A 26348-nucleotide genomic window follows, 5' to 3' on the forward strand; every position below is an offset into this window, starting at 1 on the left:
CAACCCTAACTGCAAATAATGCATTGATCACAGGAGCAGGTGGGAGTAGGTAACGTGACAGAGTTCCAGCTGCTTGACTAACGCATCGGACACATTTGACTCATCTTCTGGTAAAGGTGTCCCAACTTTACAAAATGGCTTTAATTGGTGTCAGAAAACCCGTGTGTCCTGCAGTCCACTGCACAATGGTGCCAATCTGCAGAGGGGACTGACAGTGCAGTGCATCTTGGTGGCGCATGTGCCCGGACCTGAGTAAAGTCTGCGGTGGCTCTGATGTTTTGACCGCAGAGCTTTTTTTTTTTTTCCTCCCTGTGATGAGGCTTACTGCTACGCCTCAGTCACGTGGCTCCTCCTGGCTTCGCCTTCTGCGGCTCCTCAGTAGAGCCAGCGCTGTTGAGCCTGAAATGTGAGATGCAACTCAGAGGGACACGCTCATAGAGGCAAAGTTATGGCACGGTCATCCCCGGACAAAAAGGTCCCGCAGCAATATCTCTCTGCCAAAAAGTACTTCACCGGTGACGCGCACGCCTTTCTAGGACGCACAAACCCGGAGCGAGAAAACCACAAATTACGCGTGAAATTAAACTAATTGAACATTGCGGCAGAAGCTCGTCGAGGACTGAAGGATATTTCAGGTATGGACTTATTTGCATATTTAAGTCAACACATTAATAGTTTTGAATATAGCCTACATTGACCGAAAAACGTTTTTATTCTCAATATATTGTAATTAATTGTCTTAATTGGTGAAAGAGTTTTGTCACACCAAACCTTTTCCCGTGAGGAATCTAGCTTACATTACTCTACAAACTGTGATTCTCTGTGTCCCTCAAAGTTTTTTTGATTTTAAAACTTTTCACCAGTGAGGTTTTAGCCACTTTTTATCAATTGGCCCCCGGTCCGATGACGCCCTCAGTGTGCATGAAGTTTCGCATCTGATTGAAAGACTCCATTCTTGCCTCTTCAGCAGTGTTGGGTTGGGAGAGGGCCACAATGCAACAGGCCTGCAAAGTGAAGATAACAACCAGCTCACAGCTACACACGGTAAGACCTCTCTTATTTCTCCCCACAAATAATACGGGTTTGTGTATGCCTCCGAGACTAAGCCAAAAGCCCTCAGCTGAAAACCTTGCATTTACTACATAATCTCATCATTCCTCACAACTCAATGCAGAAGCTAGGCTGGCCTCGTAGTTGGAGACAACAGGGGCTGAATGTGGGTTTATCTTGAGGGATAAAACATTCTACCAAACATCAATAAATCAAATAAATTCCTTGAGTTTTAATAACCAGGTAACAACATCTCAACAAAGTCATGAGTAAATACACCTGCATTAGAGAAATTCAGCTGAAAAAGGACTTTTGAGTAAGACAATTGTGTTTGAAAAATGCATGCAGGTAACAAATAGGAAATTGTGTGCTGTATATAATGGGTCTATTACAGTCAGCAGACTTGAAGTATTCTTAGATGACACCTTACACAATTTCCAACTGAATATTTTTGCACATTTGGAGAGAAGAAGGATCAATATTTGACAGCATTTTTGTACTATTTGCCTAACAATCAGATAAAGGCCTATTTGAGGCTCAGCTCTGTCGATCTTACTATTGTCTGTGTTGTGTGCTGTCACTGTTTGAACCTAACAAACATTTATTCAAACAGCTCCTGGCCTGTTTGAATACCTGTTGGTTTGCAGTTTTTTTAAGGCATGCTGTAAAGTAAACCATAACAGGAATCTTTACAGGACTTGAGATGCAAACTGTTTAACATCTTAAACCTGTTAAATGTTATGTTATGTCCTGCAGATGTGGACATGTTGACACATGGCCCCTGAGCAAGCGGGGGCTGAGAGCAAAGAATAGGGTAAAAAAGGTACCCGGAGCCTGAGGAGCTATTACAACTTGGATCCACTCATTTGTTGATCCTGCAATGATCCAAGTAAAAGAAAAGAAGAATCCAAAAGACCCGCCACCCCCTTTCACAAAAGTACTTTTACCACCTTTGTGAAGCCATTATAATGCAGACTATGTTATTATCAGTATTGATCGTAAACATCACAACAATGGGTATAGGTTAGGTTGATTGCAATTCAATTCAGTACAGACATTTGCGGTCCCCAGAAGATGAATTTTGATCCTGTAAAATATTTCAACATCTATATTATAAGATGGATTGGTACTAATTGTTAGGATAGTGCTAGTTATTGTGTCTCTGAATTTAGGTTTCAGGAAGATGAGTGTGCACCCGCATCAATTCTAATTCATGTTTTTGTGTCATTTTACTTCACTTCTTGTTTCAGGTGTAAAGCTAATCTTGATGCAGCCATAGTAACAAGTGCCCTTTCGACCAACCAGAATGACACTTGGAGAATCGGCTTCTTGAGGTTTTTCTTCAGCTCCAGAGCCTTCAGGCATCCCACCAAATCAGCATTCAAAGGTAACTGCACAAGCCCGTTTAAAGAGAAAAAGCTCTTATCAGAAATCAGTTTTTTTTTGGTAAATATTCTTCAAATTAAGTGAAGGCGCAGGAAGCTTAGTGACGTTAGGCGTCACAAGAAATAGCAAATGGTCAAAAAAAATTAGACACACTGAACTTTGTATATAGTCGTAAGTCTGAAATGGATTTTGGATAATAGCAGACTTTGAACTCTGTATGATGTGTCCCCTCCAGCATCCAGACTTGCTGGCGATTCTGAACAAAATTAGATCACTTTGTTTCCAGTGTAAAAGACAGGGGGAAAATCAACAAGCTGTGCAAAAATGCAGTCTAAAGTTCAGCTAAAGAATGAGTAAGTCAAAAGCAAGTGGTTATCCTCCAAAGGTGCACAATGGTTGCGGTTGAATATAATTTAACAATATATCCGTAAAGAAAAGCTCTTTGTTTTTCTTTTGATGAAGAAATACTCTTTTGTTGTAATATAACTGCTCTCACTGCATAATCTACGCTGCTGTTTTTGGCACAAATTGGCCACTCCTAGTTGTCTCAAAAACACCTAAACCAGGCCGCCAATAGCTTCTCGCATGCATGAAGGGGCACTTATTAGTCCCGTCAACGGCTATCATGATGCCTGATAAGACAAGGATATTTTCTGTGATCCTATGATTCTTCACGTGATCTTGTGATATTGTTTTGCTGTGCAAGGTAAGTATAGTAAGATGAACTTTAGAAGATCACCACTTGAGTTTTTGTGATAACTGAAGACATAGTTCATTATCTGAACTTAACAATGCATTTTCCCTTCAATCTGAGGTCTGTGATATTGTCCTCCTCTCACACTTGCATTCTTGTTATAGTAAGGGATCACTTTCCATCCTCTATGGACAGTAGGAGAAATTACAGCATCTTTGTATAAGATTTTACTGATTGTTTTTAAGATCCTCAGGCTGGGTCCTTTGGTCGTTCAACAGCCAGACTCCAGACTAAAGGTGGACAAAGTTCCTGAGGTTATAAGCTTGCATAATCAGTTTCATCTTTTTTAAGTCCTTCTAAAAACACATGAAGGCTTTTATCCGGCAGTGGCTCAGTCAGTAGGGGCTTGGACTGTGAGCCGTAGGGTCGCCGGTTCAAGTCCCCAAACAGACCTAAATATGGAGTGTGGCCTGCTACTTGGAGAGGTCCCATTTCACCTCCTGGGCCCTGCCGTGGTGCCCTTGATCAAGGCACCGGACAACCCCCTTCCCCCCCCCCCCCCCCCCCCCACTCCCATTGCTCCCCGGGCGCTGTACAATAGCTGCCCACTGCTCCTAGTACTAGACGCCTGGGGTTAAAAGCAGAGGCCAAATGTCACTGTGTGCTGTGTGCTCTGCATGTGTGACCATTAAAGAGGGGTTTCATCCCTCCATCTCTATCTATCCATTATGTGAATCAATGCCAATGCACTTTTGGTTTTGTAAAGGATTCATCTCTTCTTTTTTGGAATTTTAATTTGGAGTTTGGTGGGCAAACTGGGTTGGTCTCTGACCTACTTTCTTTCCTGGGAAATCCGTCTGTCTCTCCTTTCCACCTCTCAAGTTGTTATTGCTACTCTGATACAATCCTGTCCAGTGTCCTATGTCTTTAAAAGTGATCTTGCTCAATCCTGACCTAATTCTTCTTCATCATGCATGTTGTGTTCCTCTTTCTGTAAAGGTTTTTATTACAACCCAAAAGATACAATCTGTGATGGAATTTAACTTAAAGCACGGCTCCATCACTGACTTTCAAAACAAAGATAAGAAAACTGCTGAGGACATTTACAAACTAACTCAACTGTCAAATAATGATCAAAAGGAGTGGTTGGGCGTGCCGGGTCCAAACACACTCACCCTGCTGCAGTTCTAGCAATCGTGCATTCCAACAAACACAGCTGACAGCTTTGTCAGGTGAGACATCTGCGAAAGATCATAACCTTGTCATTGGACTAGTAACCCCTGCCGATGGGCGAGGCAGTGGGGTCATCCTGTTCCCACATCGTAACAAACAGTAGTTTTCTGTAAAAATTAAATTGAGATTCAAACACTAAATGTCAACATAATTCTTGTTTACAAGAAAACTCCTCAGGGCCCATTTAAAAAGTGCGTTTTCAGATTGGTCAGTCAAGACTGACCAATCTGAAGACTGTTCTCATGTGTTCTCACACATGAGAACATTATTCACCAATAACCTTACTAAAGTTGAACATTAAGACTGAGACTAGAAGCTCAGTAAAGAAAATGGAGGAAGTGGGCAGTAACACAGTGTTAATACCAAACTACAAAGCTCTGATCTCCAATCCCCCATCGCTCCAACCCTCAGACCTCCGGCACATTCACAAACATGCACACTCTGAGGACAACGTGTGTGCAGCCCATGGTGGAGTAATACTTTCCTCACAGTACACTGGCGCAATTCATTCCCCTTTTAATCCGCTCTGTGTGCTCTGCCTAATGTGGTCTCTGCTCCTTATACATGTCTTAGTCGGACTGAGTAAGTGATGCAAACTATAAAAGACTGGTGTTAAACAGAGGTTTATCACGCCCCCTCATTTTACTTTGCTCAAGGTTTCTTTGCTCTCCAGCATCTGAGGCTATTCAAGACATGTCACCTTGATTATTCCAGGGTTCATTAAGACTCTATTGTCTGGTCAATGATACAAGTAAAGCAGAATACAAGCTTTTCTATCTTTGCATGGAAACAACATTGCCTGTTCATTGACACAAAAAACATAAAGCAGAACAGATTTACTGGAAGGATTTGGCAGGATGTTTGACCCAAAGGCAGTAAAAGAAGATGGCAGGCATTTATTTAACAAAGCTGATGAACCGAATAGTTTAACACAAAAACAGGGAGACCAGGCAAAGGTCAGGAACGCAGGCAGTATCTCGGGGAAAACAGGACAGGAACATAGACGACGAACACTGGGGAAGACAGGCATATATAATTACAAGACTAATCACAGCCGAGACTAGACACAGCTGGAGAGAGCAGGTGAAACACAGGGTCAGCAGGTGAACACAATCAGACAATCACACAGGCGGGAAAACCAAAGAAAAGTCAAACAAGACCAGACAAAAGGATATAATACATTTCACAATAAAACAGGAAACAACATACTCATGACACTTGCCATGTCATTTTATAATCACCTAAATCTTCACACTGTATACTATAACACCAGCAACAGATCATTTTATGACCCTGTGATTCAGTGCTGATGCTTAACCTGTTAAGCTCCAAAGCCTTTTTTTTTAAATTTTTAATTTAATTTTTTTTTCTTTGAATGGAATGAATACCTATGGTGATAATTCAATGTAATACATCATTTTTATAGTCTGGTACCTGAAAAAGGTCAAATGGCACTGATGGAACCAGATATACCCAAATGTGCCGAAAGCCTATTCCGCCTGGAACCTTTTTTTTTATAAATCTCTCTTAAAAAGGTCAAATTTAACTTGTTTTGCCTCAATCTTGATACAGGGTACTTATTATATGTTATAGTTTGGATTCCTAAAGCTTTTAGTCTACTAACCCATCATCCAAGGGTGGTTTTCACTATAAGTAATGGTTTTTTTGTAGGCGGAGGTAAGAATTTACCTTTTTTTACTATGTTCCATCTGAATTTACTCTGACTGAGAAAAATCTATATTGATTCTGACACTTCTACATCCAACTCACAGATGTAACCTTGCTTTGATAAAAGAAATTATTCATATAACCCTTTTAGAAGTGAAGTTGTAGTCATTTGTTTTGGGCATGTCATCTTCGAGCCTGAAACCTGAAAAACAGGCTCATAAGACATAACATGTTCATACAGGAGATAGAGTTTTACCCTTTGCCATTTGTACAACTCCAACCTTGCATCCAGCTTTAATGTTGACTTAATTTGAGTTAAAATCCTAATATTGATCAGTATTTGTTTGTTAATTGTGTTTCATCAGACATTATTCTTGAGTATTTGATCTGTTTGTCCTTGTTTGACATGGTTTGAGCTTGTGCATGAATACACAACGTCTTGCATGTTTCTTTAAACCATACTGAATACAAATCTGCAGATACAAGTCAAAGTCCTGGGAGGAGAATCCACTTGAAACATGTCCCAGAAAAGACTCAAATTTAAGGTCATATGTTCCTGCTGTGGTGTCAAGTCAAGCTCCAGTAGCTGGCTCTCAACACCAGTCACTCCTCAATCCTCTCGTAAAAAAAACAGGTTCACTCTTCAAGTCTTAACCCCATGACATTTAGTTCAAGAATCATTCAATAATCAATTCACTCAGTAATATATTATGAGCATGTTTTCACCTCCAGCGCCATGTTCCAGAACAGACATCCTGCTGCATCGTTGACATTATTCTTGATGTTTTCAAATCTGTAATCAAAAAGCTCCGCCTTTCTGCCGTTGCTACGTTTTTCAAACGGTAACAACGGACTATTTTCCTTAGCGGATGCATGTCAATTTAAATCAATACATACAACTATTTTTTAAATCAAGAAAATCATTTTCTAAATCCATAAAAGCATTTCAATTAATAGTGGGAGTCATATCATTACTTTGTTGAGAATGTGGCCATGTAATAAGCGGGATAATGTGCAGCGACGCGGTCATTATGGGGAAAAGAACACCTTCATGCAGATCTAGATCCCTCCGCTTCGCGTCGGGCTCCTGATCAGCCTGTCGGTGTTCTTTTCCCCATAATGACCGCGTCGCTGCACATTATCCCTTACGTATTTGATCTGTTTGTCCTTGTTTGACATGGTTTGAGCTTGTGCATGAATACACAACGTCTTGCATGTTTCTTTAAACCATACTGAATACAAATCTGCAGATACAAGTCAAAGTCCTGGGAGGAGAATCCACTTGAAACATGTCCCAGAAAAGGCTCAAATTTAAGGTCATATGTTCCTGCTGTGGTGTCAAGTCAAGCTCCAGTAGCTGGCTCTCAACACCAGTCACTCCTCAATCCTCTCGTAAAAAAACAGGTTCACTCTTCAAGTCTTAACCCCATGACATTTAGTTCAAGAATCATTCAATAATCAATTCACTCAGTAATATATTATGAGCATGTTTTCACCTCCAGCGCCATGTTCCAGAACAGAGATCCTGCTGCATCGTTGTCATCAGGGCTTTACTGGCTCTTCTGGGTATTCTGTAGCCTAACTTAGTAAACTACACAAAAGTGCTGCTGTATCAGCATGGGATGAAAGGAGAGTTATTACTGCAGCTTCAATTCTTGTGTCCAGAATAGTTTAATCCAAAATCGCACTTACGCAGCACCTTTGTGGTTTTAAATTGTTAAAAAGTCCATTTGTAGAAGGAGGTGTGGGGTTTTTTAGGTTTCAATCTGCAGTTATCTGCCTCAGGGGTTTTGAGTTCACAAATTGAAACATCAAAAAGTTAACACATCATCACCTTTGAGGCAAACTTTAGCCCATCATTGTGAGGACACGCTTTTACGTGCTGATGGGGAGCTTAAAGATAGACATCATTAAGTATTGGCACACTGCTGAGTTATTGAGTCTAGTGCAGTAGCTGTAATATGAGCAAAAGGGGTGGAAAAGTAACCATGTTAACTGTACTGTAACTGTCCTGTTTCACAGATCAGTGACTTAATAAGTTAATAAAGCACTACTGTCAGTTACCCTCACAGTTGTATTCTTCACCGTTACGTAAAGATAAAAAATGTATCTCAAACATCCTTTGTCCTTTTGAATTGGCCAGAATGATTTCTGATCATCTTGAACAACCATTTTTTGAAAAGTTGTTTAAAGTAAACCACTTTAAAGAAGAAGTAATTAATATCAAGTTTGATATGAATAAAACAATAATAAAACTTTTTTTTTGAGAAAGTCCCTGCTTGTTATGCCACACTCTTTGATTCTTTATAGGCTCAGCTGTGATGTGTTTGATTGGTCTTGTTATACAGCCTTAATCATTCTGAAGTTAGTCATGTTTTCTTGATTTGTTGTCCTAGTGAAACCAAGGCAGCCATGAACCTGTTTAAGAAGGATGCCATGACCATCAAGAAGGAGAAGGAAAAAGAGATCGAGTATGAGGACCCTCCAGATGGAGGTTGGGGCTGGATGGTGGTGCTGCATTGCTTCCTGGTATGTTCACCTCTGTTATTCATGATACCACATCTCGAACATTTCTTTGCCCAATTTTGACCAGTGCAATTATTCTTTAAAAGACGCTTTCCAAAAGACTGTGATCGAAATGTTTTTAGACAATGATGTGTTATTTTTTAATCAACATACTCACTGCCGAGTAATGGCAGTGAAAAACTACATTTTAACCAATTACTTAAAAATACTTCTCAATGTATATTTGTTTGTTTCATATATAATTTTTCATTTTCCTTAGTTTCCATAATGTGTGTTTCACAGAATGAAGCCTGTAAAAAGAACCCTTATCAAGCTTTAAAATATATATAATAAATAAAATATAAAATAAATATAAATACATTTACCTCAGATTAAGTCTCTGCTAGCACTGATTTCATCTCTCCCGTTGTTGTGTGTGTGCAGGTAAATGTCCTCGTAATGGGAACACTGAAGAGTTTTGGGATCTTCTTTGTGGCTTTCCAAGATGAGTTTGGCGGCTCGTCTGAGAGCATCAGCTGGATTGGTTCCATCATGTCCAGTCTGCGTCTGTCTGGAGGTTTGTATCTGAAAAAAGCCCCCCCTACACAGCTTTTTGTTGAGTTTATAGACTGGATATAAAAATAATATCTCTGATGTTTTCCTATTTATTTGTCTCCTTTCTGTACAAGAAGAGAACAAAACGTTTAACATTTGAAGCTACTACTCTCTGCATGTCTCCAGGCAGAAAATGAAAAAGGTCTATGATCTATCTCTTTGTGCTTCCTCTCCTGTATCCTCCGCAGCACCCATTGCCTCTGTGGCCTGTGCCAAGCTAGGAACCAGGGCGACCTCCATCGCCGGGGCGGTGCTGGTTAGTGGAGGCTTCATCCTGAGTATATTCGCCCACAGCGTAGTGTACCTCTACGTCAGCATGGGAATGATAGTTGGTGAGTAGAAGTTTGGGACAAGGCTAAAAGCATCAGGGACTCAAACATGCTGTTTCCTTAATGACTCTGAAACCACAATGCTAAACAAAGGTCATCCTTTGCCTGAAATCCAATCTAACCATCTATCTAAATGCTTTTTTCTCTTGTCTGCTCACATTGATGTGTTGGACATACTGTCTGATCACAGTAATCTTCTTTTGTCCTCCTAGGAATGGGTTTTGCACTACTATACCAAGCCTTCTCAGTGGTCACAGCGATGTACTTCCGAAAGAGGTTAGCGACAGCTTATGCAATTGGGCGTTCTGGGATGGGTTTGACCTTTGCCCTTGCTCCCTTCACTCAGCTGCTCCTGGACAAGTATGCTTGGCAAGGTATGCAGGAATAATCTGTAAATAATTGGTGCACACTGTTTAATGTATGTGAGTATGTTTTCTGGTGTATTTCCTTTTTTGTGTAAGAAGAAATACTAGTATGTGTAACCTTGCAAATATACAAGGTGACATATTGATTTCTGACACCTCTTTGTCCCAAACAGGCGCAATGCTGATTCTTGGCGGTCTCATGCTGAATCTGGTGGCTACTGGGATGCTTCTGCGACCACTCAATGTGAAGTCTCCCGTGTCCAACCCTACCTCTTCTCCCATTCAAAAGAGCCCGGCTGTTTCCCTCAAGAGCTCCTTGGAGAAGGAATACACTAAGAACTGTTTGAATGGCTCCTCTCACTTATCCAATGGCATCTCCAAAGCAGACTCAACCCCATCCCCTCCTCCTCCCCCTCACAGGGACACTGAGAACCCGGGGGGCCAATGTACTCCAGGGCTTCCGGACCAGTCCGCAAACCCTGAACTGACAAGACTGGTCCTTAATGGTGTAAATGGCCATGAGGCCCACAATGACTTAGGTCAGTGTAAGCCAACAACACCAGACAGCTCAGCGGAGGTTAACGGCAGCATGAATGGCTCCACCATTGTTGGACTGACGTCGCATGCCAGCACACCGAGTGAGGTGACGGTCACAAATGCCAAAGTTTTGGATTTCTCCCTGCTGAAGAACCCATTTTTTTGTATCTACACTTGGTCCTTGGTCTTCAGCCAGCTGGCCTACTTCATCCCATATTTCCACCTGTCTGCCCGAGCCAGAACCCTGGGCATCGGTGCCATGGATGCTTCCTTTATCATCTCTGTGGCAGGTGAGGCAAACATTGCACATAATGTTATACTATGTGTTTTAAGATACACCTAGTACCTACTACACTAGTTGCACTAGACATTCTGATATAAATAAAGCCTATTCCCTTTTTTTGACAAAAGTTAGACGAGAAGATTGATACCATCCAAATCCAGCAAAGTAAGTATGTAGCTGCAAACTAAGGACCAGGAACTCTAAATCTCATTATTTAGACAAGATATCTTGTTTGTCTAATCAGTACAATAATTTCTTTTTATTGTGCATTTGTGGTTTATACGGGGGGTAATTTGCCTGAATCTTGGTTGGTTGCTTGGCATTCTCGAAGTCGAGAAGTTCAAAACTTTGGTAAACATGTTTCAGACAAGACAAGACAAGACAATTCTAAAAAAAAGTTGTTGTAAAACCTGTGTGTTTCGTAATAATTTAAATAAAGGTATGAAGAGATTAAAAATAGCCAGTCATAAATAGACTACAATTAACAAAGACAGAATATCACCAAAACAAAGCAGAATATCAAATAATAACTGACTGATCTGTTTAGGTCTGCATGGCCCGGTTCCAGAACAAAATGACTTGGGGTGCATCTGAGATTACAGGGGGTGCAGCACTAGTAGGTTTACGTGAGCAATAGTGGCCGGCAACAGCAAGGAAAAATAGCATTGATGTTATGGTCCCCAATGAACAGATTATGGCATTTGTTATGTTTTGAAACCAAGCAAGTGAGAACATGTCAAGTGTGTTAAAAGTGCAATCCATCCAGTCCAAAGTGGACTATGGCAAAGAAAGCAACAGTAACAAAACTGTACTGATAAAACAAATGAGAACATATTGTAAATCAAGGCAAATATTATTTGAACCAGCTCATGGTTTGAAATGGCAAACATTGAAAGGCAAACGTATTATTAAAACCATGTACATCATCACCTTGGTCCCATCATATACTCTGGGAAGAGAATATTTACTGTGCTTGAAAACTGGTATCACATCATCATGTGAGGTTGACTTTGTGACCTGGAGATTTCAGCTGCAACATTAGCTTGTTGATAAGCTTGGGATATGAGATATTTTTGTAGCCATTCGTGGTGAAGGCATCTGTGCTATTGTATGCATTATTTTTGACTCAACATTTCTACAGGCATGGCAGAATATGGCACTATTTTTACATTAATATTCTCGCCATTGTCTATTTTTATACCACGAGCTGCAAAATTACCGCCTTACTCCACTGTACAGGCGAGTTGGGTACTTGTTTAGATATACCTGGGCAGGCTCTGTTTTGCCGTGGTCCCCTGGCACCTGCGGGCCGCCGAGGGGCGGCGGTGTTTCGGGCGAGGAAGACTGCTGCTCCGGGGGCGAGGGCGGCGAGTTAGGCGGGAGTGTTAGTGTCCACGACGCCGGGTAACGTGATCCCCATCTGACCTGTTGCTATTGTCTGCAGTAGATGCAGTGTTGCTGGCGTTTAGTGATGGTTGCTTTAACCATTTTCGTATACATGATTATCCACAGATGTGTGTCACTGCTGTGGAAGCACTTTGGAAATGATGCACGCGCAGCGGAGCAGGTCACGCGCACCTGACACAATTTGTTGTTTGTATTTTTCGCTCCGTTCTCTTTTTTTAATAGAGGGTGCATAACATTCAATTGGGGGTGCAATGCATGCTCATGCACCCCCGTAGAACCGGGCCTGGGTTGTATTTTAGCAGCCTGCTGTTGTTTTTAGAATATTTAATAATGGTAAACACTGTCAACATAACAGTCCTGGATTTCATGAGCTGAAGAAGCATTTGGTACTATAAATGATATCATAAATCAATGCCGACTGATTTACCGGTTACAAAACCTTTGATGTGAGACATTACTTAACCATGCATGAGAATGCATGCTCTTGCATCATAGGTGCAATCCGGTTATTAACCAAAAAGCACTACACCACAGCCTACAGGTAAGAATAAACCTGAGCCTCAACACCAGCTCCACCCCTCACCAAACTGCCAGCTCAGCAATTTGAATAGTTCAAGATCACAGGAGTGTATTCAAAACGTATTAGTGGAGAATTACATACGGCACGTGTTGGTTGTCACTTTTAAGTTTTGTCACATGTCTCCAACACCTTATTGTTTTAAACTGGTGGTTTTGATCAATGAAACTTTTTCCATGACAAAAGGTAATTTGATCTTCTGTCTTCAGTCTGCATGTGACTGTGTCTGAAATACAGCCGCACTGAGCCTCTATATAAATCATCCCACTCCTGATTGAATAGACGGTAGATTGCTGCCTTTTATCTTTCAATGTGGCTTTCAGCAGGAATTTCACTGCCACTGTGAAGAGGGATGTCCAGGTTTCTTGGTTTAAAAGCGATAAAAAAAAAAGTCTCCTTCTAGGCATTAATTATTTGTGAGCTGCTCAGACTCTGCAGTCTTATGTAATGAATGTGCTTATATAAAAGCTGAACTTTGGACCAGTGGCCAGGGTGGGTGGGTTCAGCAGTATGCCATCGATGAGGCCACAAAAACAGCATTAACATTTTGACCACATTTGCATGTAATTCTGTAAGAGCGCCATGTCAGACTTTGTGAATAATTGAAATGCACCAGATGGGGTCATGCGTTTATGAGTTACATGCTTCTGTTTTGTATTCTGTGCTTAAGTATTCAGTCATCTGAAGACGGAGGCAGTAGGTGAAAGGTGTCTTTATGACACAACAAAAATGACAGTTCAATTGTAACATCAGTTATCCCTGGAATGGCCTGTGATTGGTGTTTCCTTTGTCAGCATTGATAGCAGCATCAGCTGGATACCAACACTGTTGGATAAAATGGTGTGAAACTAGGTAATGTGAAAAACCTGCAGAAACGCAACTAAAATGAAAACATTTATGGATTCAGACAAAACTAAGATAGGTGCCATAAAACGCCACCATATAAGGATTCTCTTAAACTAATGCATGATGGGCTTTTGAACCAATTTCTACAATGTCAGAGTTGTAACCAAAGCAAAAGATATAGATGTCTACATTTTCCCTGATAGTCTGTTCCATAACACTTCTGAGCTTCACGCCAGCGAGCAGTGCCAGCGAGCAGCAAGACTGACAGATTATTTTGGCTCGGACATGTTTGTTCTGTCATATTCTCTGGTCATTTGCACTGAAAGAGAGCCAGAGTTAGAGAGACGGGGTGCTACCCACACCACAAAGCCAGCATCCAAGTGCCCCGCTGTCCCTCTTTTTCCCGACCCAGCGCTTGTCATAGAGGCCCATTGACTCAGCTGAGGGAGGGAGGCCACTATCGTCCGGGGCTCTCTCTTGGTCAACCCTCTGCCACCAACACTCGGCTTGCAGTCGCTAAGCAACTGCAAGCCGAGTGAAGTTGTTGGCGTGGTGACAATGAGAGGCTCCCAATTTTGTTCTAAAGTGGCTGATACTTTGCAGAGCGGCACTGAGGCAGCAATACGTGCAAAGAGGAGGCAAGACAAGCCAACTGCCACCTCAGAGAAGCTGGGAAAACCAACATGCCTTTTATAACCCTTTGCTTTATTCTAGTGACAGAATGTCCCTCTTTGAAGCAAAGAAAAATGCACCTCTCCAAGCCTTACAACCCCCTGTGGTCTGTTAATGCCAAGAAGCATGCACATAGTGTACACCTCTATACCTGTCAGCACTACGGACAGAGTTAATCAAGTCCCTGATGCAGTAAGCTTGATGTCTTATTATCTTAGAGAGGCCACATTTAAGCTGCAGTGTACCAGGTTTTTTTTTTCCAAGAACAGCTGCAGCCCTGAACTCACCTGCTGAGGCTAAAACACACAAGCAAACTCAGAACTTGTCTGTATGCAAGCAGGGGACACCCCAGGACACTGTCTTGGGTCGCTAGAGGAGGACACATAAACACAGCACAGCTGCCTCATGTCATCTTTCTAACCTTGGAGCACAGAAACGCTCTTGGCCTGTTATGTAAGAAAAAGCTAGGGCTCTCACTGACGAGGCATTTCATTGTTTATTCATCTGAACTTCCTTCGAAGACTTGAAGAGCGAAGATAAGGCGGATCTTCAATTATGACATCCATCTTTTGATGAATGTGTAGATGAATGTAACCTTCATTCAGAATTAAACACATCTACATCTACAGTTTGAACTACTGAATTTCCCCACAGGGATTAATACAGGTCCATCTTATCTTATCTTATCTTATTACTCAGCAACATACTTTATGTTAAGTGATTCATCTATTGTCATATTTGTTAAGTTCAAACTGAGTGTCAGTGGCTGCAGGATGTGAAGTTGTGGTGCAGAGGCTGAGCAAAGGATGGGTAACTCTGATCTGCATAGAACCAGTTTGTTTCATTGATCAATGACTCAGTGCTCCTGCTTGTAGCTATTCCTGCGGCGGTCAATACACCACTGCAGTTTCCCCTGCCTATCACGTTCCAGTTGACCTCAGCAGAGAACAGCACATATCTGCCCAGTCATCATACCCGACTGGAGCAAACAATCAATCAGATCTGACGGAATGCATATCGAGTAGTTTGCCTGGGTGTTGCCAGTGTAATACAGATGTTAACAGATAGATATGTTGCCAGCTAACATTCTCATGGACAGCAACAACTGATACTTGAAATAGACATAGCGTTTGTTATTAATGCAAACCTCTGTTTGCTGCAAAGCATCATTATTCCCTCACATTCTTTCTTTGCCCCACCCTCAGTCTCACACACGCACACAGACATACACATTGACCCATATATCTTAAGGCACAACTCTCCCACACTTTTTTAATTAAGTAATTGCATGATTTTAAATAAATGCTCACAAGTCCCTGCATGTAACTTCTGTGGCTGACGTTTTACTTTTTCTGTGTCACTAAGCATCAGCTGAAATGCGCATATTGACCAGTGTAGTCTGCTGTAACTGTGTTTGTTCTTTGTCCCTCAAGGATGACCTGAACACCATCTCGAGGACAAATATATTTACTGTTTTACGTAATCAATGTCATAGTTCAAAACAACATGTCTGCATATGATTTGATGGGAAATATAGGTGTGGCAGGTGAATGGGGATGATTGGAGATAAACAAGACATGCTTTCAATGACAATGTTCCAATTATAACTGAGGAGGAAATGGATATGTGTGCTAAATATTATGGTAATGCAGATAGTTGAGATGTTTCAGGCCTGACTGAACAATCTGCATGGATATTAATACCATTAATAGTGTTTGTTTTACTCTTGCACCCATACCTTAAAAAAGTATCTTGCATTACAGTAGTATATTATACTCCTACCTAGTGTGTCTGGACTGGATCTGTTTTCTAAATGTTAAATAGGAACCTTCTTGGTTATGAAGACATTTTTATCTGAAGGTGAAAAGAGCAGCGATGGTCTTGTTTTTTAGATTCCATCAAAGACTCCATTACCAAGGAGCAGCTTCTTGTCACTGCCTGAATATTTTATTGTTAGCATTCCCCTGCCTGCCGCTCTTCTTTTACTCCTTTCTTAAAGAAACAGTTAGGAACATCTTCCTTTACTTTAATCAAGCAATATAATCCACTCCATATCAATAAGGATTTTTGCATTCATGTATGTATTTCTGGTTAAATACATAAAAAACAGCAAGGTATACTATACTGCTTACTAAAATAGCTTTTTACGGAAATCTCCTTTTTACTTGCCTTTCATTTTTACCCCTTTTCTCAAACCACCAAGACACAGTTTTACATTGAATGTTACAAGTCTGCCCTGTCTCCCTCCATTGCAGGTATCACAGAGACCATCGCACAGCTGGCCTCCGGCTGGCTGACAGACAGGTACCTGCTCCATAAATACCACTATCACAAGGCCTACCTGATCCTCTGTGGCCTGGTCAACCTGCTCTGCCCACTGGCAACCTCCTACATCCTGCTGATGGTTTACGCTGTCTTCTTTGCCATCTTCTGTGGTGGATACATGGCTCTGCTGCTGCCCGTTCTAGTAAGGAGAACACCCTCTCTGAACATGGCTATGCATTTTTTTTATCTCTCAGACAAATGAATCTAGCACAGTAGGGTTTAGATGTTCAACAATGCTCTACTTTACAGGTAACTTTAAATTCACAGTAAAGCTTTTAGATTGGAATTAGTGGACTCATTTGTCGCTTATTGTAAATAAGTAAGAATAAGTTGGAAGTTGAGACAGCGCTCAATTGGTACATCCATTAGTATAGTCCTTTGTTCACAAATTGAAAAATTGGAAATGTGTATATGGGCATACAATTTTACTTAAAGGTCACGTATTATGCAAAATCCATTTTTTTCCTGTCTTTTTTACATAAACATGTAACATAAACATACCTCTGTGTAAAGAGATTCTGAAAGTTTCTGAAAAAAAGATTTTCTCACTTTTTGTCCTGATCAATTTATATAAAAACATGTCTGAAAATGAGCTGATCAGATTTTGGCCACTTTATGATGTCATAACGATTTTTTGGCTTGTGTAACCATTAGCCAATAACCAATCAAGGTAAACCCCCCCCCCCACCTTATCACCTGAATCTCCTCCTAGAGCACCATTGTGTTATTTTTAACCAAATATCTCTCAGAGGGGCGTGGGGAGTGGCTCCTTATTTTCATCTAAAGTAACAGACAGAGAATCAGCACTTCTGAAACAGGGCTGAAACAGAGGGGATTATGGGATGCTACAATGCATGATCTGTTTGGTGTTTGGAGCCAAACACTTCAGAGACATGTTTTGTATATATCTGAGACCTATAATATTGATGAAAAAAAGTGTAATAGGGGACCTTTAAGGAAAGAAGTTTCCAGTAATGAACAGTTAACAAGATAAAGATAATCAGATTGGCAGCCGGTTGAGACAACTGTTCTTATTAAGGGTCTAAGATACATACCAATAACTCACTTTGCGCTGACTTATTTGAAAGAACCTTCAAACCATCTGCACTTCTCCTCACACCTCTGCACCGCTAACCCAGTGACACCAAAATACTAGACTGAGTGGTGCTTTGAGCTACGCAAACATGTAACACTGACAATGCTAAAATACTATTGCTAAGCATGAGTACAAGTACAAGTCCTCTTAATATATTCAAACCAAGCCAGTCAACACTAGGTAATCACTGGTCATAACAATTCAGATATGGCCTGGGTCCCAACCCGGGAGCAATGCATACCAATAACCTCAGCCGCTGAAAAGGGGCGAGAAGGTCATAGAGAGAAAGCTGGTTAAGCCTTGGGTGGAAAAGGGATATCAGAGTATTTGCGTGTTAGGCCTTTGTACCATAAGAACTTTGCTTCATTACATCATTGTGTCACTCACAGAAAGGGAAATGTATCCTTGAAGAAGACCGTTGGATACGTGTCCCAAGTGGTGTCATGGGTAGGAGGACAACATATTAAGTCAGCAGGTATACAGTTTTGTTGGGTCATATCACACCTGTGAACAAAAGCACCGTGCAATGTGTTGTGTCATCTCAAAAGGCAGGACATGCCTCCGGACTTATTGTTGACAAGTGTGATTTTTTTTTCTGAATGTGAATGGAGGATTCAGCCAAACTTGTTTTTTCTTTTATCAGATTAACATTTTGTTGTTTAGTTCTATAGCTGTGCTCATGCAAATGTGGGATGAAAATCACCCTGAAGGCTTTTAATAGGAACCCACATGATAAATACAAATAAAAACAGCTGCATGCCTGCCACTCCTAAAACATGCTTCAACCTCAACATGTTTGACTGGACAGGTTAGGGCTTTTGTGATTTTACCTCCAAACTTTTTTTTGTCAGTTAAAAGCCAGACTGCATTTAAAGAACAACTTTCGACCTCTAAATAAAATGCACATAAAAGGATCCCCCAACTACCAACACCCAAACACAGGCCTGGAACATGCTGCCACTCTCAAAGTGGTTAAAGGAGCGCTAAGCACAGGGGTCAGAGCTATCATTATGAACATAATTCAATTATTTTTGTAATTCAGCTCAGAGATATATGCCAAAGCAAACTAAGGATTAGGCCAATCTATATTAGTGAAAGATTTACATTAGGAGAATAGTAAATAGTACTCTAAACATGTTAAACGCACCAACTTCTCCCTTCTGAATGTTTTTATAGGGAGTTTAGACTGCATGGCTGCACTAGTTGTCTCTGCACATGTGTTGTTTTTAGGTTAAGCAAAATACACATCTAGACACATATACACTCCTACAGTAGTTTAAAGTGTGCTTCCCTGGTATTTGTTTTTGTAATGCTTAAATACAGTGCAACTTTTTTAGGTTATCCATCCTGTCCATCAAAAGCTTGAATGTGTCGTTGTTGTGGTTTGCAGGTAGATCTTGTCGGGGCGGACAAACTCAACAACTCCATGGGCTTCTCCATGTTCTTTGTTGGCCTGGGTTGCCTCACAGGACCTCCTTTGGCAGGTGAGAAAATAACAACATGAGAAACCTTCTGTCAGACATGTGCTTACCCACTTTCAGACATGCACACAATAACAAACACGTACATATGCACTGCACATGTATTGGATTGTAACCATGATGTCATTGTTCAGAGTGAGTGATCAGTGTAAGGGTAGATAAGCTTTTTATTATGAACATATATCGTTTTTAGGGGGTAGTTGTGTCACATATTTTCATGGGGTGTAGGCTGTCACTATGGACTGTGAAAACTCAAACACAGGAGAAAAACCACCGATAGTTGGTGCAGCCATCAATGCAGACAGGGACTTTGGCGTTGCTTTGACAGAAATGCCTACAGAGGTTATCGGGTCAAATTTCATCTTGCCTAAGAGCGAGTCAGAGAAGTAAAATAACAGCGTTGTGTCCATGGCTGGGTTTGAGTCACTTTGTTTAAGTGATGGCAGATTGCGCTTGTTAGTGTAAGAGAGCTGTTTCTAATCTGGAATCAGTTTGTCGTTACACCATGTTGTGGCAGATTCCTTTTAACAAACTACGCTTTTTCTAAGTCAGAAAAAAAAAACAGATGCCAATCATGTCTGTAACACATGAACTGGTGTGTATATATAGAGCGCTCATTCTTGCAGAGGACTTGTACAGCATCTTTCATCATGATAATCTCTTATTTTCCCTTTTCTGGGAATATGTTAGGTATTTGTCATTTTAAAAAACCTCTTTGTGCCCTTGGGTATTGTTTGGCCCCAGTTAAACCATGGGGTTCCATTGAACCTATTGACATGGCCCCTTCTCAGAGAAGCTTATGGATTTCGGGGTTGAGATGTGACTTATGACCCCTTTTAGCGTGGTAAGGAAATAGCATGTGGCTCTGTTTGTCATCCCTGTGGTTCGTAAAGTAACAGCAGGCAAACTGTGGTCTCTCCTCTAGGCCACAGGTTGTGATAACATTGCTTTTGTTACAACCAGCTCTTCAGGATTTCTAATAGTCTGTCAACCATAAAACCATAAGCCATACCTTCCTTTTATTTGGTTTCACTTTGCTGAAGTGAAATGTCAAAGAAGACTAAAGACACAGGAACACAGAAAGCTTTGCGTCACCTGCAGTATACTTTACACTGAAGTCACGCATGCTATCAATGTGAGCCCTGCCCATTCTGTAATGTAAACATGGGCGTAGGAAGCATCCTGAATGTGGGGGGGACATTTTTAACGGGGGGTGTGGGGGCGGGAAAAAAAATAGATTTCCTGTATTCTGGTGCATTTTAACAGGTGGTTTGATACTTTTATGTGGCTATACTAGCATGAGGGAAATTATGGGTACATTTTGTAATTTCATCCAGTAGTAAAGAAAGGAAACATATTTGATTATTAATTCAGAGCTGTCTTTGAATTAATAAAAAGCAGTTTAAATGCCCATTTTTTGTACATTTATACACAACAATAAATATTTGTGAGTGCATTGAGAGATATTGTTGTGGAGAGTCATTTATATATAAATCGCAAAATACATTTGTGAATCCTTCTGTGAGCATTTATTAATATTGAGACTGATCTGACTCCATACAGATGTTAAGTTCACCTAGGAATGGTATCATTGACTTAAATGTTCAAATAAATGTTGCTCTTCTGTCTATATTGGTCATATGATACCCCTTGACTGAAATGTTTCCTGTTCAATATCCCCACTGATTTCCTTAAAATCAAGAGAGGTGGTGAAGTGATCATTATTTATTGAGCAGTATACTCTTTCACATTGAATCATAACAAGTCATACTGAATGTAAATACAACTGACTCTAAAGTAAGTCCCAGTCTGTGACATTGGACATTTTGAAGACTCAAAGTCCCAAGCAGTAGGTAGAATATTAGCTAGTCTATGTAATGTGCACAGCAAATAAATAGTTAACTGAATACTGGGATGGAAATAGCCTATAAGCACTCAGTAAAACATAAACACACACAAAAAGCTTCTGAATGATAAGAAGTATAATTAAAACATAATGCACATTACCATTTTGAGAGAGAGTACCTAAATTAAAGAACTCAGAAAATAATCTCTTATCGAACTGAGGCTCCAGTAAAACACACTGACTGCGTCTCTACATGGACATCAGTAAGCCGTTTATGAGTATTATCCCGGTTATGATCATATTGGGGATATGGTGTTTACATGAGCACAGAGAGATCGGGTTATTCATGTTCCCTGTTTACATGATAACTACTAGTAACCTGGCATTTCGATGCCTTTTCTCATCTAAACTATTCAGTATTTGTATCTCTCTATCATGACATAAAGACGAAACTCCTCTCCAGAAGTGAGACGCCGCCATCACTGTTAACTGATTAACTGCTACCAGCTGATGACTTACTTTCCTCTTCTTTGAAAAAAATGTTCTTATGTCCATGTTGTCTGGGGGAGAAAACATATCAAACCAAGAGATCGTCAGCTTTGATTTTCGCTGTATTAACCATTTCCTGAACATTTGGTGTGTGTGCCTTACCTCCGCTACCGGCATCGCTTCATACAACAGATCTGAGCTGTCCAACTATGACAACACTCCTTGAACATGTGCGCGCTATGTGAGAATCTGCCTTGGTACAAAGTAGCAGTGAAAACATGGTACGGAGTTTCATTGATTTGGGCATTCTCTCAATAAGCAAGTGGAATGGATTTCATTTGATAGTGAAGCACTGACACAGCGCTCTACAAAGTGCGGCGAGTGGATAGACCGATTCACGGACTTTCCGCATAGTAAAAGTGGGGGGGTCTAAACTAACCATTTGAAAAAGTGGGGGGGACTTGTCCCACCCTCATATAATGGCTGTGACGCCCATGAATGTAAACATATGAAGTTTAAAAGTTTGGGTCAAATTCAAAACATAGAAGGTTAACTTAAATAAAAACATTTAATAGCCATTAACGTAAATATACAACCTGAAATCAATTGCTCTTAAAAAAATATAGTTTTTGGTTGTTATGTATGGAAATGCTCAGTGTAATAATCAATATATTGTCATTGTCAGTTAAAGACATTCCTGTTTAGGCAGTCGTTTTTAGCACGTCTTTATTCGTATGATATTTTAATGCTTTGTCAAGCACTTTGTGACTATGTCTGTGAAAAGCGCTTTATAAATAAATGTTACTTACTTACTTATATCACCAGACTGTTAAACATCCTGCTTGTGTCTTGCAGGCTTCCTGTACGACTACACTCAGACTTACGACTGTTCTTTCTATCTGGCCGGGCTCTGCTATCTGCTCTCCTCCGTCTCGCTGTTCCTGGAGCCTCTGGCTCATCGCTGGAAGGACAGAAAAGAAGTGACCCAGACCACGAGAGCGGAAAGCAGCTGTAAGACCAACGGCTGCTTCACCCCCGACCGCCTGCAGAACGGCGCTGTGTAGGAATGAACCCAGAGAGGCCTGCGATCTTGAACCAGCATGCTCATAACTTTCCATGGGCTCGCATACCTTGGACTTTGGTCTCCAGCTTAAAGTCGGGACCCAAATGACCCTTATTTCAGCAGCGGTGTAACGGGCTGAGAAGACCACATTACCACGCCTGAGAACATGCAATAGTCAGGATGATGAACTTTCTAAAGAGCCAAAATGTTAGTGTTTTTTGCAATATATTTTAGCCCTTATTCATGTTCTTATTAGAGGTATATGCATCCAAACTAAAGATAATCCCATATATATATATATGTATATATTATCCAGCACAACTAATTATTAGTTACTTTGCAACAATTACATCTTCAAACACAACATATCTGTTTTCCAATGCAAAAAGAAAACTCCATTCACTTTACAGTATCTTGCATTACACGGTATATTGCTGGAAACTAAGCTATGCAGTTGAGCTTGAAATCATGTTATCCAAAACCCTCCTCTAATGTCTGTGATGGCATTAATTGAAGCACACATCCATGAACAAATACTCATTTATTTTCTATAAACCTGTACTCACTGGTATGCACTTTTACCTATTCTGCAATACATTTGATCTTCTAACTGCCAGATGGTTAAACGTGCATTCTGCAATTCTGGAGAAAGGGGAAGTCTGCAATTCTGGAGAAAGGTGGTTGATATTTGAAGTCAACACCCAAACAACCCCTCCTCTCCCTTTATACACCCACGTTCTTACCCTGTCCGGAGCATGTTGCTGATTAGCAGTGTTCTATGGCCATAGATTTATATTGTAATTTACAGAGCTGTTTATATTTGTTCATCAAACATGACAGCTAGTCTGCCTTGAGCAGATATTTGCTGAATTTGACAATTTGTATGAGAATCGCTGACTGCACCTTTAAGATATTTGGCAACAACTAAATTGCAGGCTACTTTTTTGACACAAAATGTAGCCTGCTCTTCAAAGCCAAAAAGGAGCAACTGCTTCAGTAGTTTAATCTCTTGCCCCAATAAGTGTATTTTAAGCCCAGGGGTAGAGTGTATGGCATGTGCTACTATTTAGAAGTATAATTATCTTCTTGTATTTATGTCTTTATTATTAATATTATAGACACTTCTCTCGTCTTGCAATTACTGCAGCATGTTGGGCAAACTATTCAAACTTCAAAACCTCTTCAACTGACACCTAACGGTAACTCATTTGTAATCCACCTGACATTATTCTTGTCATTGCTTGCATACTATCTGCCACTGAAGGGTTTTAAAGGTCTCTCACTTTCATTTTTCACACATGACAGTTCAACTGCTTCGCTTTCACCTCAGCTGCCTTCATCTTATATCCCTAAGCTGACAGTTTAACCACATTAATCACATTAAACAAATGGCTGCCAATAGGGAACAAAATGGGAAATGTTAAATGCTTTCAGCCCCAACACAGATTTCAGCTTCATATCTAAAACTTACACTGATTTCACCTTTGCTCCTTCGAATGCTTACACTTTGGATGACAGTTCAACCCCTTCGATCACTTTTGAATCTGTTTACAGTTTGTACTTTTTTTATTATCTCAACTTCAGTAACATTTTTTTAATAATTCTAAATACTACAAACCAGCCTGTGCCTCTCTCCTTTAGTGGGAAAAGTAATGATTTATTTCAATGGTTTTTCTAATACATTGACACTTCACATCATGCTTTACCTCCATACTACAACACGGTCACGTCTAGCTCATCTTTTGTGAGCCGTTCTATGCAAGTGCACACAGAGAGATTTCTTTCATTGATAGCTCACTTGCACATCATTTTAACTGTAGCAAATACACAAATTCCTGTTAGTGTGTTGGCTCGAGATTTAGGAATGCTTCCTAAATATGTTCACAGTTGTATTGCTGTGTAGCAGGGTTTCTGTGTCATTGTGTGTGATTAAGTCTCATGTTGTAGGTCTGTGAATCACTGAAAGACTGTTTCAAAGGCATTTCTCCCATATTGCCCATATGAACTGGACTGGTTTTAAACGGTTGCCCAGCCTTTACAGTACCTGCAGGCAGCCAATTGATGGCAATGCAATGTATAATTATATTGTGTTCACATGTGGTAGTCCGTTGGTTGTTTGATTTTTTTTTATGATGGTTTATCTGTGTTTTCAATGAACTCTTTGTTTTTTTACCACTGTTTGCCTTACAAGGTACTGTATTGTATCTTTACTAACCTTCCTGTGATGTCAGCCAAAGACACATTAGAGACCTACCTACAACTTGAAACGTATAAGTACAAATAGATTGTACTGTTGAAATGTATAGACCACAATGACTAATTCATTTATTTGAAGTCTTAACTGAGGGCCCAGCAGCCAGTGATAGAGATGTGTTTTGTAACGCTGCCCTCTCGTGGCGGAGGAAGACCTCTACTCAAAGAATGCTGCCTCAATTAGTAAATTAGTACCACATTATTCCCCCTCATCTCACTTTCACAATACTGAGCCAGGCTCTTTGTATTGTTTCAATAACGACAGTCATGCACAAAAGCTCTTTTGGCTCACGAGTTGCATTCACCATCCGTACGCATTTGTGAATGAGGGCCCCTGAATATTCGTACAAGTACATCTTTATGAAATGTTTTGGAAGAATGTAAAATAAGATATTGATTTGGAAGTATTATACTTGCTTCAGGATATTTTAAGAGTTGGTCCCCTTTGGTAATGTCTGAAACTCCACTGATAATGAGCTCAGTTCGGATTGATGGTGTTTTTGTTGCAGCAAATGCATTTATGGGAAATGATTGTTTTGTCACTACTCTGGTTCCCGGGTTTGTTACTCAAGTCTGTTATTGTGTGATTCAGATAATAAATGAACTGATGCCACACTCACTTTTATCGATCTGGTATGAAAAGAAAAACACTCAACAAATAGCAAATATATTCAACATGTTTTATTAACACTTTGAACATACAGAAGTGAACAAATACAATTATTCATCTAAATGATAACATTCACTTTAATCTTGGGCTTAAAGTAGACGCAACACATGCTTGTAATTATTTGTAAAATGTGTGTTAATGTAGTGTTGATCAAAGCAAACACTTACAGTAGATGACACCTGTTGGTGTGTTTATCGGCAGGCAGACACAAGCGTCCGGTCCAGTGGATCTCTGTTTGGGAAACATACAAACATACTTTAATCTCGTCAGCAGTTTACAGTGTAATTGATTTGGAAATGCTTGTCAATGCAAGTTTAGTGACTTGTTTTTAGAAATGTCATGGCTAATCAACCGCATATCAATGTAAGTGTTTTTTATACTGCAAAACCTGCACTGCAGTCAGCAAGGATAAAATAAATCAAATGTTAAATGTAGATATGACATATGTGGCTTTTACAGATTACTGTTTGTCTAGAAGTAAAACAATAATACACGAGCAAAAAACATGACCTTAAAATGTAATGATAAACAAAGTTATAATTTGGAAACTTAAAGGATTATAGATAACACATTTGATCTGGAATTATGCTAAAACTTTGGCCAGACTCGACATACCTCATTTTGTTCATTTCTCCAGGTGTAGGTCAAGTGATTTCACAAAGTAGCCTTCAAACATTTGTGAAATCTTTAAAATATTTGGTTTATGAAGGTATAAAATGCCTGTGTATGTAATACAAAACTTAATATCACAAAACCCTACAGAAAACCAGGCATTGTCCAGCTGTACATATGAATGAGTGATGCATGTTTCATAAGTTCTGTTTACTCTTCGTATCATTTGACATTGCGGCAGCAGGACAATTAGCAAGTAGCTGCTCATACAGGTTCAATATATAGGGAGCAGATTATAAAACATACAGGTATCAGTGAGTGCCAGATGCCACAGCAAGTCAGGTAT

General features: G+C 40.2%; 1 protein-coding gene across 4 annotated transcripts; it reads left to right on the top strand.

Annotated features, from left to right (window-relative positions):
* Positions 1–209: 209 nt before the first annotated feature.
* On the top strand, positions 210–25339 carry slc16a4 (solute carrier family 16 member 4). 4 transcript variants are annotated; one of them, XM_034144876.1, is made up of 11 exons: positions 364–635; positions 864–1044; positions 2301–2437; positions 8428–8560; positions 8981–9113; positions 9340–9483; positions 9693–9854; positions 10019–10672; positions 16423–16634; positions 18979–19072; positions 22260–25339. In XM_034144876.1, the coding sequence occupies exons 4-11, from the start codon at positions 8444–8446 to the stop codon at positions 22466–22468; spliced, it is 1725 nt and encodes a 574-aa protein (XP_034000767.1). In that variant the 5' UTR covers positions 364–635; positions 864–1044; positions 2301–2437; positions 8428–8443; the 3' UTR covers positions 22469–25339. The 4 variants fall into 4 exon arrangements, with proteins under 4 accessions (XP_034000771.1, XP_034000767.1, XP_034000768.1 ...); XM_034144877.1 differs by having other exon boundaries at positions 968–1044; XM_034144878.1 differs by having other exon boundaries at positions 971–1044.
* The last annotated feature ends 1009 nt before the right edge of the window (positions 25340–26348 follow it).

The sequence above is a fragment of the Trematomus bernacchii genome, unplaced genomic scaffold (genome assembly GCF_902827165.1).
Source record: "Trematomus bernacchii unplaced genomic scaffold, fTreBer1.1, whole genome shotgun sequence".
Lineage (NCBI taxonomy): Eukaryota > Metazoa > Chordata > Actinopteri > Perciformes > Nototheniidae > Trematomus > Trematomus bernacchii.

Excerpts from the sequence above, each read along its gene's own strand:
- slc16a4 (XM_034144876.1), top strand. The coding sequence starts at position 8,444 with ATGAACCTGTTTAAGAAGGATGCCATGACCATCAAGAAGGAGAAGGAA. Across the intron at positions 8,561-8,980 it reads TGGTGCTGCATTGCTTCCTG|GTAAATGTCCTCGTAATGGG; the intron begins GTATGTTCACCT and ends GTGTGTGTGCAG. Across the intron at positions 10,673-16,422 it reads CTTTATCATCTCTGTGGCAG|GTATCACAGAGACCATCGCA; the intron begins GTGAGGCAAACA and ends CCTCCATTGCAG.